Source organism: Hyperoodon ampullatus (genome assembly GCF_949752795.1).
Source record: "Hyperoodon ampullatus genome assembly, chromosome: 18".
In the NCBI taxonomy this organism is placed as follows: Eukaryota; Metazoa; Chordata; class Mammalia; order Artiodactyla; family Ziphiidae; genus Hyperoodon; species Hyperoodon ampullatus.
In genome coordinates this window covers 5,927,732-5,942,750 of record NC_136931.1, presented here as the reverse complement: position 1 = coordinate 5,942,750, position 15,019 = coordinate 5,927,732, and the positions used below count along the sequence as shown (strand labels likewise).

Here is a 15,019-nt window from a genome sequence, read left to right as displayed (position 1 = left end):
CTGTTCCCCTTCGCTTCTGGGGCACCAGCCCGGTTAGTCTCTACTCCGGACAGCTCTTGCCTTGACGATGTCCTAGGTGGGTTCTCTGGGAACAAACCTTGCGACTCAGAGATCTTTGTGGAGAAGGGGAGGGGTGTCTGCGTCCACACAGAGATGAGGGCAGCAGGAGGGGGCAGTGGGAAGAGGTGAACCCAGGAGACATGGACTGCGATTACAGCAGGGCTGTCAGCCAGCCTGGGGCCAGTTGGGACCCTGGGTGCCCCTGAGCATGGTTGCACCTGGAGGCCGGGGGCTGGCCTTACACACCCCTTACCACTAACTGTATCCCTTTCTGCTTCATGATCTTCAAATCAACTATGAAGTGGAGGCAGAGTCTATGAAAATACTGTGAAAACATACTGTGATTCCTTTTAGGACATGTCTGGAGAAGGCAGATGCGTACAGACAGGAAGTAGATTCATGGTTGCCAGCGGCTGGGGCTTAGAACAAGGGAGTGAGCATATGGGCATGAGGTTTCTTTGGAGGCTGATGGAAATGTTCTAAAATTAGTTTGTGGTGATGATCACACAACTCTGTAAACTTCCTGATATCGTTGCATTGCACCCTTAAAATGGGTAAATGTAACGGTACTTAAATTGTACCTAGATAACACCTTTAAAACACTGTGGGAAGGCAGGAGGATAGAGGGACTCTGACCAGGGAGAGTTGACCCCAGCTCTCCTCTTCCCCAGATCCAAAGCTCAGATTTGCATTTTAGGAGGAATCTCAGTGCTCTGTGAAGACAGGGTTGGAAAAAGGAAGAAACGCAACAGATAAACATTTCTTTACTTTAACCCTTAAAATCAGTTCTTCACGTGGCAGCCAACATGAAATGTGTGTGTGTGTGTGTGTGTGTGTGTGTGTGTAGATATATATGTAATTGTAAGTGGGTTCATGTCATTCTTCAGCTTAAAACCCGCCCACAAAAAGAAAGAAACAAACAGAACACCTTCCCATGACTCACATCTCACGCAGAGTAAAAGCCCAAGTGCTCTCTGCAGTGTACGTGGCTGGCCATCCAGGATCTGAATTCCCTTTACCAGCTCCCTGGACTGTCTCCCCCGTTCTTCCAGGCCAGGTCTCCCTGCAGCTCACACTTGCCAGGGTCTGTTCCTGCTGCTGGTGGTCCCTCGTCCCGCCACAGGGCGCCTTCCTTGCTTCATCCTCCAAGGCCGCCTTCCCAGTGGGCCCGTCCTGGCCTCCCCTCGTCTGCGCACAGTCAGCCCTCCCTGCCTATCTGTTCTCCTGGACCGTGTTCACTGTCTGTCTCCTCCATCTAGAATGTGAGCTGCATGAGGGCAGGGAGCTTCTGTCTCTCGGGCACTGCACTGTCCCAGATGCCGAGAATTACTCCTGGCAGGAAGGAAGGGATCGACAGATAGTTTCTGAAGAAATGAATGAATGAAAATAAATCCACTCTTCCTCTCCTGGTCACGTTCTTCATCCTTTCTGCCTTCCTCCTTCCCTTGGCCCCCATCCTCCCCTCCCACCCCCAACCCCTCCCCTGTCCCTCACAGTTGCAGGGGCCTCCTCATTATTTCCAGGGTGCTTTTTGGGACTGTGTGATGCGACACCCCCAGGTAGCATGAAACTTGCTTTTAATGCACTGCCAATTTCTCCTGAGATTGAGAATCAGGGAGGAAAGCACATGAGATTGTAAACCCCAGTACCCTTCGACAGAAAGACACAGGCCCCAATCAGCCCATGGGAGACGAGAGATATTTATGTAAGGGTGACAATTCCCTGTAGTAAAATGCTGCATGAGTGAGTCTGCCAGAGGACAGAGTTCTGCCCTTTGACTTAAGCAAGATTGAAAGAGGCTCCTGCAAGCCTTCAGCTTTTCCAGGCTCAAAGACGTGGATGGATCATTGGTCACTGACTGAAGGCACATGGCTATTCGTGCACTCTCCTGTGCATGCCCCGTGTTTTTGTGTGTGTGTGTGTGTGTGTGTGTGTGTGTGTGCTTGTGGCTGAGGGAACTGTGTTGGTTTGCAGGGGGAAGGTGTGTTGTATGTGTCCTTGGGTCTAGGCATGTGATGTGTGTCTGTTGCATGGGCATCTGTTAATGAGTGTGTGTGTGTCAGTGTATGTGTGTGACCCTATCAAATGGATTCTGAGTGTGTACACGTGCACGAGTGCATGAGTGTTTGTGCTTAGTGAGAGAGAACTTTGATGTCAGTGTGCATGTGTCTAGTAGTCTAGAAATCTGGAGGTGGCTGCGTGTCTGCAAGTGTCTGTTTAAGATCTGGCCTCAGACCACCCACAGCTGAATTACTCACTCCTAAAAGGCACCGAGTGGCTTGTCTTCATTTCCTCACATCCGCTGTCCTGGTATGAATAAGACCATCCTTCACTTCTGTGCTGTTCTTTGGAGAGTGCAGACCACCTTCAAGTGCCATTTCTCATTTCATTCTGATAACCAAGAGCGCAGGAGAGTTCTCGTCCTTTACAGACGAGAAATTCCCCTAAAAGCCCTCCTTGTCCTCCTCTCTGGGGCTGATCGTGCTGCTGATGCACTCCCTTCCCACCTCCTTCAGGCATCCGTCTCCCTCTGGGGTCACCTCCCTTCTGTGTCTTCATTCACCCAACACTATGGCTGCCTTCTTCTGACCCCCGCCTCTCAGCCCAGCACCCTTCCTGGTCTTCCCTTGAGCTGACAAACTTCCAGCTTCTTCCAGCTTCTTTCCTTCCTCACCAAAGCCCTCACTTCTCATTGGTTCCTCTGACCCTGGACCCTAACACACTCCTAAAGTTGTCTTCCTGAAGTCATCAGTTCCCTGTTCATCGTCAACCCGACAGCCTCCTCATGGTGTTCAGCCTGCTGGAGGGGACACCTGCGTTGTGTGATGTGGCCGTGCACTCTCTCCTTTTGGAAATCCTCATCTCTTTGTCCTTTTGGTTTTCCCCCTTTTGCCAGCTAACCTTTCTGTGGCCTTTGCTAGCCTTTTAGAAACTCATCGGATGATTGAGTTCCTCCCTTTTCCCTGCACATAACCTGGATGGGGTCAGCTCCTCCTTCACGTCTAGCTGAGCTTGTACGTGCGTGATCGTGACACTTTTTGTCCCCATTCATCTCTCCCTCCTGAATGCAACTACTTACACACCCTCTAGGAAACTATGTTGGCTGCCCTCAAAGTCACAACACCCATCATCTGTTTCCAGAGCTGCCTTTTTCCTATTTACCCACTATCTTGTGTCGGCTGAAAAAAAAGATGCACGACTTAAAAGTTGAAAGTTATGTTTTATATGGTGAACATTCTTAGGACTTCAAGCCCAGAGACAGCATCTCAGATATAGGCTGAGAAAACTGTTGAGAAGAGGAAAGGGGGTAAGCCAGGATATAGAGGAGGTTTTTCAACAACACCAGGTACTTGGAACAAAGGGTTACTGTTAATAACAGAAAACTAGATACCTCAAGTTAAGGGATTCAGCGCTTTTCTATGTATGGGAAGATGCAAGAGTCTGGCTTCACTGAAATCATCCCTTTGATACGCACCTCAGCTATCTGGGGCCAGCATCCTGTGTTTTCTCATCCTGAGTTTCCTCGGGCTGCACCGTCCAGGCAGCTGTAGTGTGCTGGCTAGATCCTTTGTTTACTGATTTAGCAGGCAGTGTTTTACTTCCCACTTGGTAATGGCAGCACCAGAAGACAGGGAGTCCTAACACAGCCTCTCCTTTAGCCTGATGCTCTGATCTTTCCCACACCTCTGTCTCTTCTTCTGTAAACATCTCTTGAGTTAGTCACATACTTTTAAACCTCACTGCTTCCGTCTTGTCTTTCTTTGAGGTTACGGCCACATCCTGTTGCATTCAAAGGCTTCACATGATAGATTGACAGATACAAACACACACACACACACGTGCCTAGATGTGCATATGGTATTTGTCAATCAAATTAGATGCTATGGCTCCTCCAGGGCCCCAGTCACAGAAAAGCACTTGGCTTCAGAGCACACAGACAGACTCATTACCACAGACCTGACCAAAGGTAGACATGTGTCCACAAACACGTAGTTAATAGAGACACATAAATCACAAAGACAGAAGTGGAGCCACAGACATAGAATCGCAGTCATGGACCCGTTTTTTGTTGAGGTCCCTGCCATTGTAACACAAAAAAGTTGAGTTGGCAGAAAAAGGATGCCCCAGTCCTGCCCACCGTGGTGGGCTCACAGCGTCCTGTGCACGCGGAGGCCTGTCTACAAGTGGTCACTCTACCTCCACCCCCCCCCTTCCAGATGCTGTTTCCTATGCTGAGACTCAGAGCCTCCTGCTTCTCTTCGAAGGTACTTTAGAGCCAGGGGTTTACACAGGTGTCCTTATTACCAAGCTGCTGGGGTGTGAGGGTGAAGGAAATGGACTGGCAGTGTGGGCTTCAGTAGCTGGTAAGCTGGGAGGATGCCAGAGGTAGAAATGGGGACTCAGGAACCTGACCACTCTGGTCACCTGTCACCCATTCACAGGCTTGTAAACACAAGTAAGTTCTGTACTGCAAGCAATGGAATGTTTGTTACTGACAGTGAGTATGCTTTTCAATGGTTTACATACATTTTCACATATATCGTCATAATGAATGGAAACCTACTTTTGCTCTATTATAGAATAGAATCACCAATCCCTTACATTTGCATAGGACTTTAAATCTTTTTAAAGTGCTTTCCTAGACTTTCCTTCATACAAGCTTCAAGAATTTTTTTATTGTAAATAAGATTCGTATATTGCACGTATTTTACATGTTTTCTGTTCTTTTCACATTCCCTAATAAGCCTCTTTACAGATGTTATACATCAGTGTTTTATGGATGTAATCCACTCTGTTTTTCATTGTCTTCTCACTGTCCCACTCTTTCTTTCTCTGCTATTTTCTACATGGTTGGGGTTGGGTTATTTATTTATTTATTTGGTTGGTGTGTTGGTTGGGCTTTTTTTTTTTTTTTTTTTTTTTTTGGCTATGTTGGGTCTCCGTTGCTGTGCGGGTTTTCTCTAGTTGTGGTGAGCTGGGGCCCCTCCTCGTTGCGGTGTGCGGGTTTCTCATTGCAGTGGCTTCTCCCATTGCAGAGCACAGGCTCTAGGCACGTGGGCTTCAGTAGTTGTGACGCATGGGCTCAGTAGTTGTGGCTCGTGGGCTCCAGAGCGCAGGCTCAGAAGTTGTGGCACACGGCCCTACGTGTGCCTACACTATCAGCTGCTCTACGGCATGTGGGATCCTTCCGGACCAGGGCTCAAACCCGTGTCCCCTGCAGTGGCAGGCAGACTCTCAACCACTGCGCCACCAGGGAAGCCCCTGTTGGTTGGTTTTTTGTCATTTTAACCCTTTTGATTCTTTCTTTTCACTGTCTTTTTTGTTTTTGGTTTTGGTTTTGTTTTTTTTTGCAGTACGCGGGCCTCTCACTGCTGTGGCCTCTCCCGTTGCGGAGCGCAGGCTCCGGACGCGCAGGCTCAGCAGCCATGGCTCACGGGCCCAGCCGCTCCGCGGCACGTGGGATCCTCCCGGACCGGGGCACGAACCCGCGTCCCCCGCATCGGCAGGCGGACTCCCAACCACTGCGCCACCAGGGTAGCCCCTTTTCACTGTCTTTTACACACTCCAGTTTTCTGTCTTTGCTTGAATATTGAGTCTTTGCTCTTCTTAGAAACCAAGCAGTCTTTTTTTTTAAATTAATTAATTTATTTATATTTTATTTTTGGCTGCTGTGGGTCTTCGTTACTGCATGCGGGCTTTCTCTAGTTGTGGCGAGAGGGGGCTACTGTTCGTTGCAGTCCACGGGCTTCCCATTGTGGTGGCTTCTCTTGTTGCGGAGCACGGGCTCTAGGCACGCGGGCTTCAGTAGTTGTGGCGCGCAGGCTTAGTTGCTCTGTGGCGTGTGGGATCTTCCCGGACCAGGGCTCGAACCCATGTCCCTTGCACTGGCAGGCAGATTCTTAACAACTGTGCTACCAAGGAAGTCCCCAAGCAGTCTTTTATTTGGACTTATTCATTAAGGTTTTGAATATTCTTCTTCTATGTTCAGTATAGTTTATATAAAGTAGAGGGCAACGAATATGGTATTCTGTATTTTCCTACACATATTATCTTACATATTCTCTCAGCTAATTAGGTGAATTGCAGCAATTTATATAACCTCTCACAGCTTAACATTCCTCATTGGTTAAGGTGGGCTAGGATTTACTTGAGAAGTTTATTGCAAATGTTAGCAAAGACACATGTAAAGTGCGTAGCACATGGCCCAACACATGTTTAATAAATTGTTATTATAATAGTTTGTGGTTGTGATTGTGGAAGCAGTCAAATGCTGATCACAGTGGTTAGAACGTGGTCTTTACAACTGCCTTATTGGTGACCGCCTCAGAGTGTCTCCTGCTGATGCACCCAGATTTAACCTTCTCCTGCAATTGAACATTCACGTGGTTTGCCATTTTTGCTCTTTATAAATAATGTCTCACTAAACATCTTCCTGCTTTCAGTTTTTTCCTCTTTTGAATTTAGCATTTGGATGTATTCCTAGGAATGAGATTACAGACTGAAGGGATATGTACACTTGTAAGGTTCTTGATAAATAAATACTGCCTGATTACCCTCCACAAGAATAACATCAGTTTACAATCTGACCAAAATCAAGAGAAAGACTATTTATATACATTTTCATAGCCTTCTCTGGTCTTGTTTCCTACTTGACTTTTCTTATATAGAGTTTCCTTTAAAATTATTGTATATTGGGACTTCCCTGGTGGTCCAGTCGTTAAGACTCTGCACTCCCAGTGTGGGGGGTCTGGGTTCGATCCCTGGTCAGGGAACTAAATCCTGCATGCTGCAGCTAAAGATGCCTCATGCCTCAACTAAAGATCCCATGTGCCACAACTAAGACCCGCTGCACCCAAATAAATAAGTAGATATTTTTTAAAATAATAAAAATATGGGCTTCCCTGGTGGCGCAGTGGTTGAGAGTCCGCCTGCCAATTCAGGGGACACAGGTTCGTGCCCCAGTCCAGGAAGACCCCACATGCCGCGGAGCAGCTGGGCCCGTGAGCCATGGCTGCTGAGCCTGCGTGTCCGGAGCCTGTGCTCCACAACGGGAGAGGCCACAACAGTGAGAGGCCTGCGTATCGCCAAAATAATAATAATAATAATAATAATAAAACTATTATATATGTATAAAACTATATCACTGTCATATATATATACATGTACATGCATACACTTTTATGGAGCATGGGTCAGTGATGGTGTTTAAATATAATTTGCCACATGATTTTCATAGGAACTTATTGTCCAGAGTTTGAGATGCTTGCTTTTGGTGGTACCTCAGATAATTTTAGTGTGTGGTATTGAATGTGATTGGTTTATATATTGAAAATGACATCCCATTTTTAATTCTCTTTCAGTCCTCTGATTGGATCAAGGAGAAAGTCTCAGCTCAGTGCTCACAACCCTTTAACGCCCCTCTAGGCTTTTCTTATCTCCCTTTCAAAAAGAGGAAACTTTCCACCCACCTAAGTTTCCAGCTCAAATTTAATAACATCATTGATCTCATTGTTTATTTTTATGTTTTCATACTTTTTATGAGAAGCCATACTGGTACAATATTTAAAATAATGGCACAAAGTTTCCCTTTTTGCATCCATTTATTTAATTAAAAAGGTGAATTACAGATAAGACAGAAGTTCTCACAGTGTTGTTCCAATGATTGCAGTTTGGGACGTACTGTGTGGGGAGTGAGTTCCAGTAGTGGACCCACTAATCATAGCAAACAGACTTTGACAGAACATTGACTAAGAGTCTCCATAATGCCTGACATTATGGAACGTTGTGTTTGGAATACTGTGATTACCCCTCATCCCTATTCATTTGTGATTGTGAGGACCTTGCATTTGGCCGTGAGGAGAGCCACACTTGTATCCAGCGAGTTCTGTGGGTTAGTGACCAGCCAAGTAATCTCCTCACTTGACAGATTAAGAATGGGAATACACAAGCATGGAAGGATGTATAAATCAAGACTGACACTGTGAACTGAATGATTCAGAAGATGGGATTAAACAGCTTAATGATAGTCATTGTGAATCACAATGTCAGCTTTAGTATAATTCTAATGATGTACTTGCTAACGCTAATGAGGTTTGATAGAATAAAATTAACAATGTCCAAACAGCTGTATGCTTTCACAACAAAGGAGCCATATCTCAGAGCAGACTGCTACATCTTCTCCGTGGGGGATTTTAGTCAATTGATTTGTTTTTTCTCTTTTAGGATATATTTAAATTTGAAAGAACTTCTCCTGTCCCAAGACAAAAGAGGTCCATTGTGGTATCTCCCATTTTAATTCCGGAGAATCAGAGACAACCTTTCCCAAGAGATGTTGGCAAGGTAAGTCAGACAAAAGAAAACTGCCAAAGCATGCTTTTATTGTGAGATGAGCATAGAGGAGACAAGCTGACTCTGACTGGCTTGGCGACCAGCAGGAATTGGCCTCAGATCCTCTATGGTAAGAGGCCAAAGGTTTTTGCCAAGAAAAGAATGTCAAAGGTCATGAAAAAGGGAATTTACAAAACAAAAACAAAAACAAAAACACAACACCACCTTTGTCATGACTTTGAGATCTACATGGTAGATAATGATGTAAGAGTTGTGACATGAGGATGTCATTGGTTAAGAAATAGACTCACTGCTTTTGTAGATGATGCCCAGGCCATCAGCCAGATAAGTCCCCTTAGTATACCAGGATGATGATATGTGTCCTTTTATTTAGATCCTAGTTTTCAAATGTGTAGGTCCAGGAGCACCATTGGGTCACCTCTCTAAAAACAAAACTAGATCAGAGGAACTAAACCATACTAACGAGATCCAGAAAGCACAGTCAAATGAATCAGAGAAACAACTTTTCCAGGAAGAAATAGTCACTGTTAAATAGTCAGAAATACTGATGTTGCCTGGTCAGCACATCCTCTCCCCATAGAAAAGCTGACATGGAGAATTGAATTTTAACCAGTTCACATTTTTCAATGATCTCTGAATTTGAACAATGGTGGTTAGTTGAGTGGATGATCTGAATGGCTGGTGCTATTGGATTGTTTATCTAGTCATTGAATCAACAAGGAACACCTGTTATATGCCAGACTACAAGATTGAGATCGGTTTAGTGGAGGTGTGAACAAGCATACAAGCCCCTATGGTTATAGAGCTTGTGTTCTAGTGGGGAGATAGATGTTTTCAATGAGTAAATAAATGAGAAAACTGCAGAGGATAACAAATGCTGTGAGTAACAGACACAGGGTGATGTGAAGGAGAGTAATGGCAGGACCAGGGTGTAGAGGGAGGAGGGAATCTCAACACAAATGACCGGGAGCAGCTGCGTCGTATCCCTGACGTTTGAGTGGGGGCGGGAAGAATGAGAAAGGGGCAGCCCAGGGGAGGTCGGGAGAACCGTATTCTTGGCAGAGGCCACTGCGTGGGCAAAGGCCTGCAGGTGCTAAAGAATGAGGTGCATTTGACTAGCAAAACGCCTGGGTGGCTGCAATGTAGTGATCAAGGAAAAGAGTGATGAGAGTTGAAGTCAGAGAAGTTGGCCTGTCATGTGGGTCTTGGAGACCATGGTGATGAATAGGATTTTCATCGTGCATGCAGCCAGAAACCACTGGAAAGTCGTGTGTGTGTGTGTGTGTGTGTGTGTGCGCGCGTGCGCGTGCGTGCGTGTGTGTGTGTGTGTGTGTGTGTAGCGTCTGTCATGGCCTTTGTGTAGGTTTCCCTGAGGCCAAGGAGAGCACTCGCCAAGGGGCCAGAGTCCTCAAGTCTGCAAGCCTCTGCCCCCAGACAGTTTGAGACACAAGTGGCACCCTTGTTCTGCAGGTCTCCTTCACGTACGCTTGGTGTTTTCAGCCCTCGCTGTGCATCAGAATCACCTGGGGCAGTTAAAATACAGCTGCCAGTCTCCACCCTCAGAAATTGACTCAGTTGGTCAGGGGGTGAAGACCAAGCACCAGCATTTTTTAAGAGATCCCGGGTGATTCTGATGCACACTCAGGTTTACCGAGGTCTGACCTAAAATACTTTCTCCTCCCCTGCCTACCACTAAACTAGAACACTTTCAGTATTGGAATTTCAATTCTATTAATTAGTTTACAACAAGGGTGAATTATCACATCTCACTTGCCTGGAAATTTGGTTGTCCTGGCATAATTACTGTGAACACCACCTTTCCCCTTAAACTTGTCCAGCTTTGGACAATAAGTTATGTGGTCATCCTAAAGCTTCCTCCAACCCCATACATTTGTCCCCCCTCAGTATATTTAGGGAGTTTTCACAAGGCTCTTTCCTTGAGATACATAATGGATCAATAAGTATGCAGCTAACCAAGGACATTCTTCTGCATGGTTTCTTACTTGTTACAGCCTCAGAACACAATTTGTTTTTCAAGCTGAAGACTTCTCTCTCCTTAGCCCCTATGTACTGCCCACCTGGGTTCAACCCTGGGTTTCAGCCTGGGTTCTCTACAAACAACAGCTTTTCTAAGTGCAGTAGTCTACTAACATCATAATGGTGTGAAAGCCTCCCCAACCTCCCGATGGCTTTTACAGAATAACTGCACTGCCTTGCAAAAATTATGTGTTTGTCCATGCTTCTTAGGCCTTTGAAGGAACATATTTTCCTCTTTGTCTCTGCTTGTTTTTATTCATTCCTCTTATTCTCTTTATATCTTATATCATATCCTAATCAACTCTGCCTGTAGCTGACAAGCAAGGCTCTGTCGAGCTGTGAGAAGATATAGGAGTCTTCACTGAGTGCTGGGGAGGCTGGGAGAAGGGAAAAGAGACCCAGGAGGCAGGGCTTTGGCCTCCACACATCACCACTCCCATCCACCCAAACTCTGCGAGTCAGGCAGCTCTAATCTTATAAATATTACATATCAGATTTCAGTGTAGAATGCCATTTGAAGAAGAGATTCTGTGGGCATAAAGACAGTTGTCTTACTTTGGGTTCCCTGAGACAAGAATTCAAATGCAGGTAATTTCTATACCAGTAATACTGGTAAGGGAGTGAAGGAGTGAAGCAGGAAAGGGGAAGCAGCCAGTTGAGAGGCCTGTTTACCACTGTGGGTGACTGGATTGTAATCCCACGGAGAAAGGCTAGAAGATGGTGTCAGACACACTCTCAGGGTTATCCTGTCCACGGAGGAGGGAGCTGGGGTATTTATATACCAGCCCTATCCGTCTGGTTGAGGGCTGCTCCCAGAAGTCTAAACTCCCCAGCACATCCATCATGCCCTGTGTTCTGTGCACAGGCACAATGGCCTTCTGAGGCTTGCGGGAGAGCCTTTAGGCATCATGGCGGCTGGTGTGCCCTGAAAAGGTGAGGTGCAAGGGACTGGGACTGGGCACTGATGAACTCTGCTCTATCACTAAACTTGATATAAACACTGTTGCTTTGCAGGCCAGATTTTTTCTCTTTGTCTCATCCCCTGCTCCCAACTCGTTTCCTCAACTAACTTTCTTGTGCCTCGTGCCTTTGAAGCCACTGCACTTGCCTCTCTCCAATAATAAGTACTTGTTTCATCCCAGGAGGGAAAACCTCTGAAATTTAACCCAATTCATATCAATAAGTATATATACAGCCTCTGCTATTTACAAGGCACTGTGCAAGGGGCTGCTGATTTAATAGCAAAGGAAACAGAGTCCTTGATCTCACAGGATTAGAGAAGAGTAGAAAAAATCATCACAAATTCTTTATTTGTCACAGTAACGTGTAAGCACTTTTCATCTATTATGTTGAATTTTCATAATAACAACCCCACGAGGATCATCTTCCAAGGTGCCAAATGAGGGTAATGAGACTCAGAGGGACGGTGTAACCTGTCCGAAGTCACACACTTAACTGCAGAGGCACGCTTTGTGCCACCTCTTTGAGATTTCACAGTCTGCACTCTTAACCAGTAGGCTCAGGTCTACTGAGTGCAACCTGAGAATTGTCTTCCATGGAGTGAAATGTCCTTGCTGAAAATTACTTTTTTAAAATATCATTAAAACTAAGTTTAATTCCTTGAAATGTACCAAGAAATAAGATGGTTAGAGGGTGGATCAATGGATAGATATATGACAAAGCAAGTAGAGCAAAATGTTAATGGTGGAATCTAGGTGTTGAGCACAGTTGATCACTGTGAACTTCTTTCAACTTTCCTACGTGTTTGGAAATTTCATAATGCAATGTTGGGAAAAATTAAGTTTAAGTATAAAATTATTATAAAAGGCGGAAGAGCTGGCATGTTGGCATGAAAGTACTTTGTCTTACAATTCAGGATGGTGAATGGAGACCAAGTATTTGTCTCTTTATTTTCTTTTTTGTCATATTTTATCACAATCTGAATTTCTTTAAAGAAAGAAGACCCATATACGAAAGGGTAACGATATCAAAAGCAAGGTGCTGCAGCAAATTCGCCCCCGTGGGAGGTTTTTCACAGTTGAAGGCCATGCCACGTAGAATTGCATATTCACTAAAAAGCTATGCAGGCAGCTCTAGGTATTAGGCAAAGTTTTGACATACACATATTTTATCTATCTGCAAAATAATTAATTAGTTGGTAAGTAGCTAAATTATTAGAATTTGGGGGCTGGTTTTCCATCATATCTCTCAGTGTTTCTGAAAAAAGGGTAAAACACCCAGCTGTGAACACATTTCCTCAAACCTGTGATTTCCTTCCCATTTTTGAATTCTAGACAGCAGGGAGGATCTGGGAGTATGTGCCCTGGAGAGAAATGTATAGTTCCCAGCATAACCTTTTTTTTTTTTCTTCCTCCCCCTTCAATGTATGACTATTTCAAAATTTGGGCCATAAATAATTTCTCAGTTTTACCAATTTTCACTGATAAATATTTGATTGCGTCTGTAGAGATTTTTGAGTTGATTGAGAGCAGGGGACTTGAAATCTGTGAGGCAGCAAGGAGGTCTTTTGGAGATGTATTTTATTCTGTTTTATATTAAGTTTGAAAGGCAAGTAATTTATGAAATGCTTGTTAGAGATTCTATTTTCATCACAAACCCTTTTCATCAAAACCAATGAAAGTACATTTTACTGAAATTCCTTTTTTTATATCCCCTATAAATTGGTAGAATGAGCCTTTAGAAGGACATATTTAACCCAGGCTGGAAGAAACACGTAATGGGACCATGTGCCCTTCATAAAGGGAATCAACATAGATCATTAGACCAAATCATGAAAACCACTCAACCAGGACTCTGCTTTGATTGTGTCAGGAATGTAAGTCACACCTGAGGACAATTTACAGCAGGTCCTAAATATTTTTCAGAGTTCTGGATGTATACCATGGTTAGAGGTCTCCCCACATCCAAGAACTCTGTATCTCCCCTTTATGCCCACCTATGCAAACAGGTGCTAAGGAGTCTTACGGCCTTGGGATTAAATTTGTTTTACTCCATTTAATAGTCCTTTGTAACACTTTGCGAACCCATGGGTGCCAAGCTGCATCCCCAGAAGCTGGGCCAGAAAGCTGATACTAAATCCATCCCCATTGAGCACTACTCCATCTCACCTTTCTACTGAAATGTAGACTTAGGGTACCTTGCTCCATTCTATTGCCTGATTTATTTTATATAATCATCAGCCTTTTAAAATCCATTTTTTCACAACTTTTATTCAAGTCTAAGTACATGCCTCTTCTCAAAAATTTATATCTGTTTCGTTTCCCCATTTTCAAACAAGTAGCAGTTTTATTCAGTGACTAAAAGTTACCATTGGTTGTTGTATAGGAGAGAAATTTGAATATAGGTGATCAAAGATGTCCAGAAGCTTAGTGCTCAAAATTTTCTTGGTGAGATGACCAGCAGAATTTATTTCAACTTTCAGCAAACCTAGTTGTACATATGCATTTCATATTTCCATGACTTTGGACTCTTCCCTCTCTCTGGGACACGCCTTCTTCATCCTCACTCCATAGGGCCACCCCATTTACATTCTAAGGTTGTACATCCAATGGCACATTTGCATCACTGAAGAAAGTTCCACGTCTACTCTGTCCAGCATGGCAGCCTCTAACTACCTGTGGCTGTTGAGCACTTGAAATGTAGCAAGTGTGACTGAGGAACTGGATTTTTGCACTTTATTAAATTTTAACTAATTTTAATTTAAACTTAAAAACTACTGCTTGATCCAATTACTGGAACAACTTGCATGTGAATCTGACTTTTCAACTGTTAATTTTTTTAAATTGAAGTATAGTTGATTTACAATATAGTGTTAGTTTCAGGGGAACAGCCAAGTGATTCAGTTATACATATATATATATTTTTTCAGATTATTTTCCATTATGGGTTATTACAAGATATTGAATCTATCTTGTAAATTTTAATTGAAATACAGATTAAATATTTTTGTTGAAAATATAATGTCCAAATTGAGATGTAAGTTAGGATTTTAATGGAATGTATCTCATCTCATGTAGATGTCATGTTGCAATAAAATTATTTTGGATATATTGCTATGATTAAAATTAATCTCATGTTTTCTTGGGTTTTTTTTTACTTTTTTTAATGTAGCTACCAGAAAATTTTAACTTATTTATATGGCTCATCTTATATTTCTATTGGGCAATGCTGGGCTAAAGCCTATATTTAAAAAAATTTTTATTTTATATTGGAGCATAGTTGATTAACAATGTTGTGTTAGTTTCAGGTGTATAGCAAAGTGATTCAGTTATACATATACATGTATCTATTCTTTTTCAAATCTTTTCCCATTTAGGTTATTACAAAATATTGAGCAGCGTTCCCTGTGCTATACAGTAGGTTCTTGTTGGTTATCTGTTTTAAATATAGCAGTCGGTCTCCTCCATGGAATTTTTGTTTGATCTCCTTTACACATTTGTTTATACCTCTTAGATGACACAACACATTTTGAGCAGCAATATAGTTTCTTTTGTATTTTTCTTCCCATTAACTGTAATTTACCAAGGGTAGTGAGTGATCCAGTACAGTGCCT

General features: G+C 43.7%; 1 protein-coding gene across 1 annotated transcript in view; it reads left to right on the top strand.

The window, feature by feature from the left end:
- CDH13 (cadherin 13) overlaps positions 1 to 15,019 on the top strand; it is a gene marked incomplete at both ends in the record, with an annotated part of 1,025,013 nt that overhangs the window by 448,036 nt on the left and 561,958 nt on the right. Inside the window, one exon of the mRNA XM_079724018.1 lies at positions 8,284 to 8,400. Coding sequence (XP_079580144.1) covers positions 8,284 to 8,400 — 117 coding nt within the window. The remainder of the gene's footprint in view (positions 1 to 8,283; positions 8,401 to 15,019) is intronic.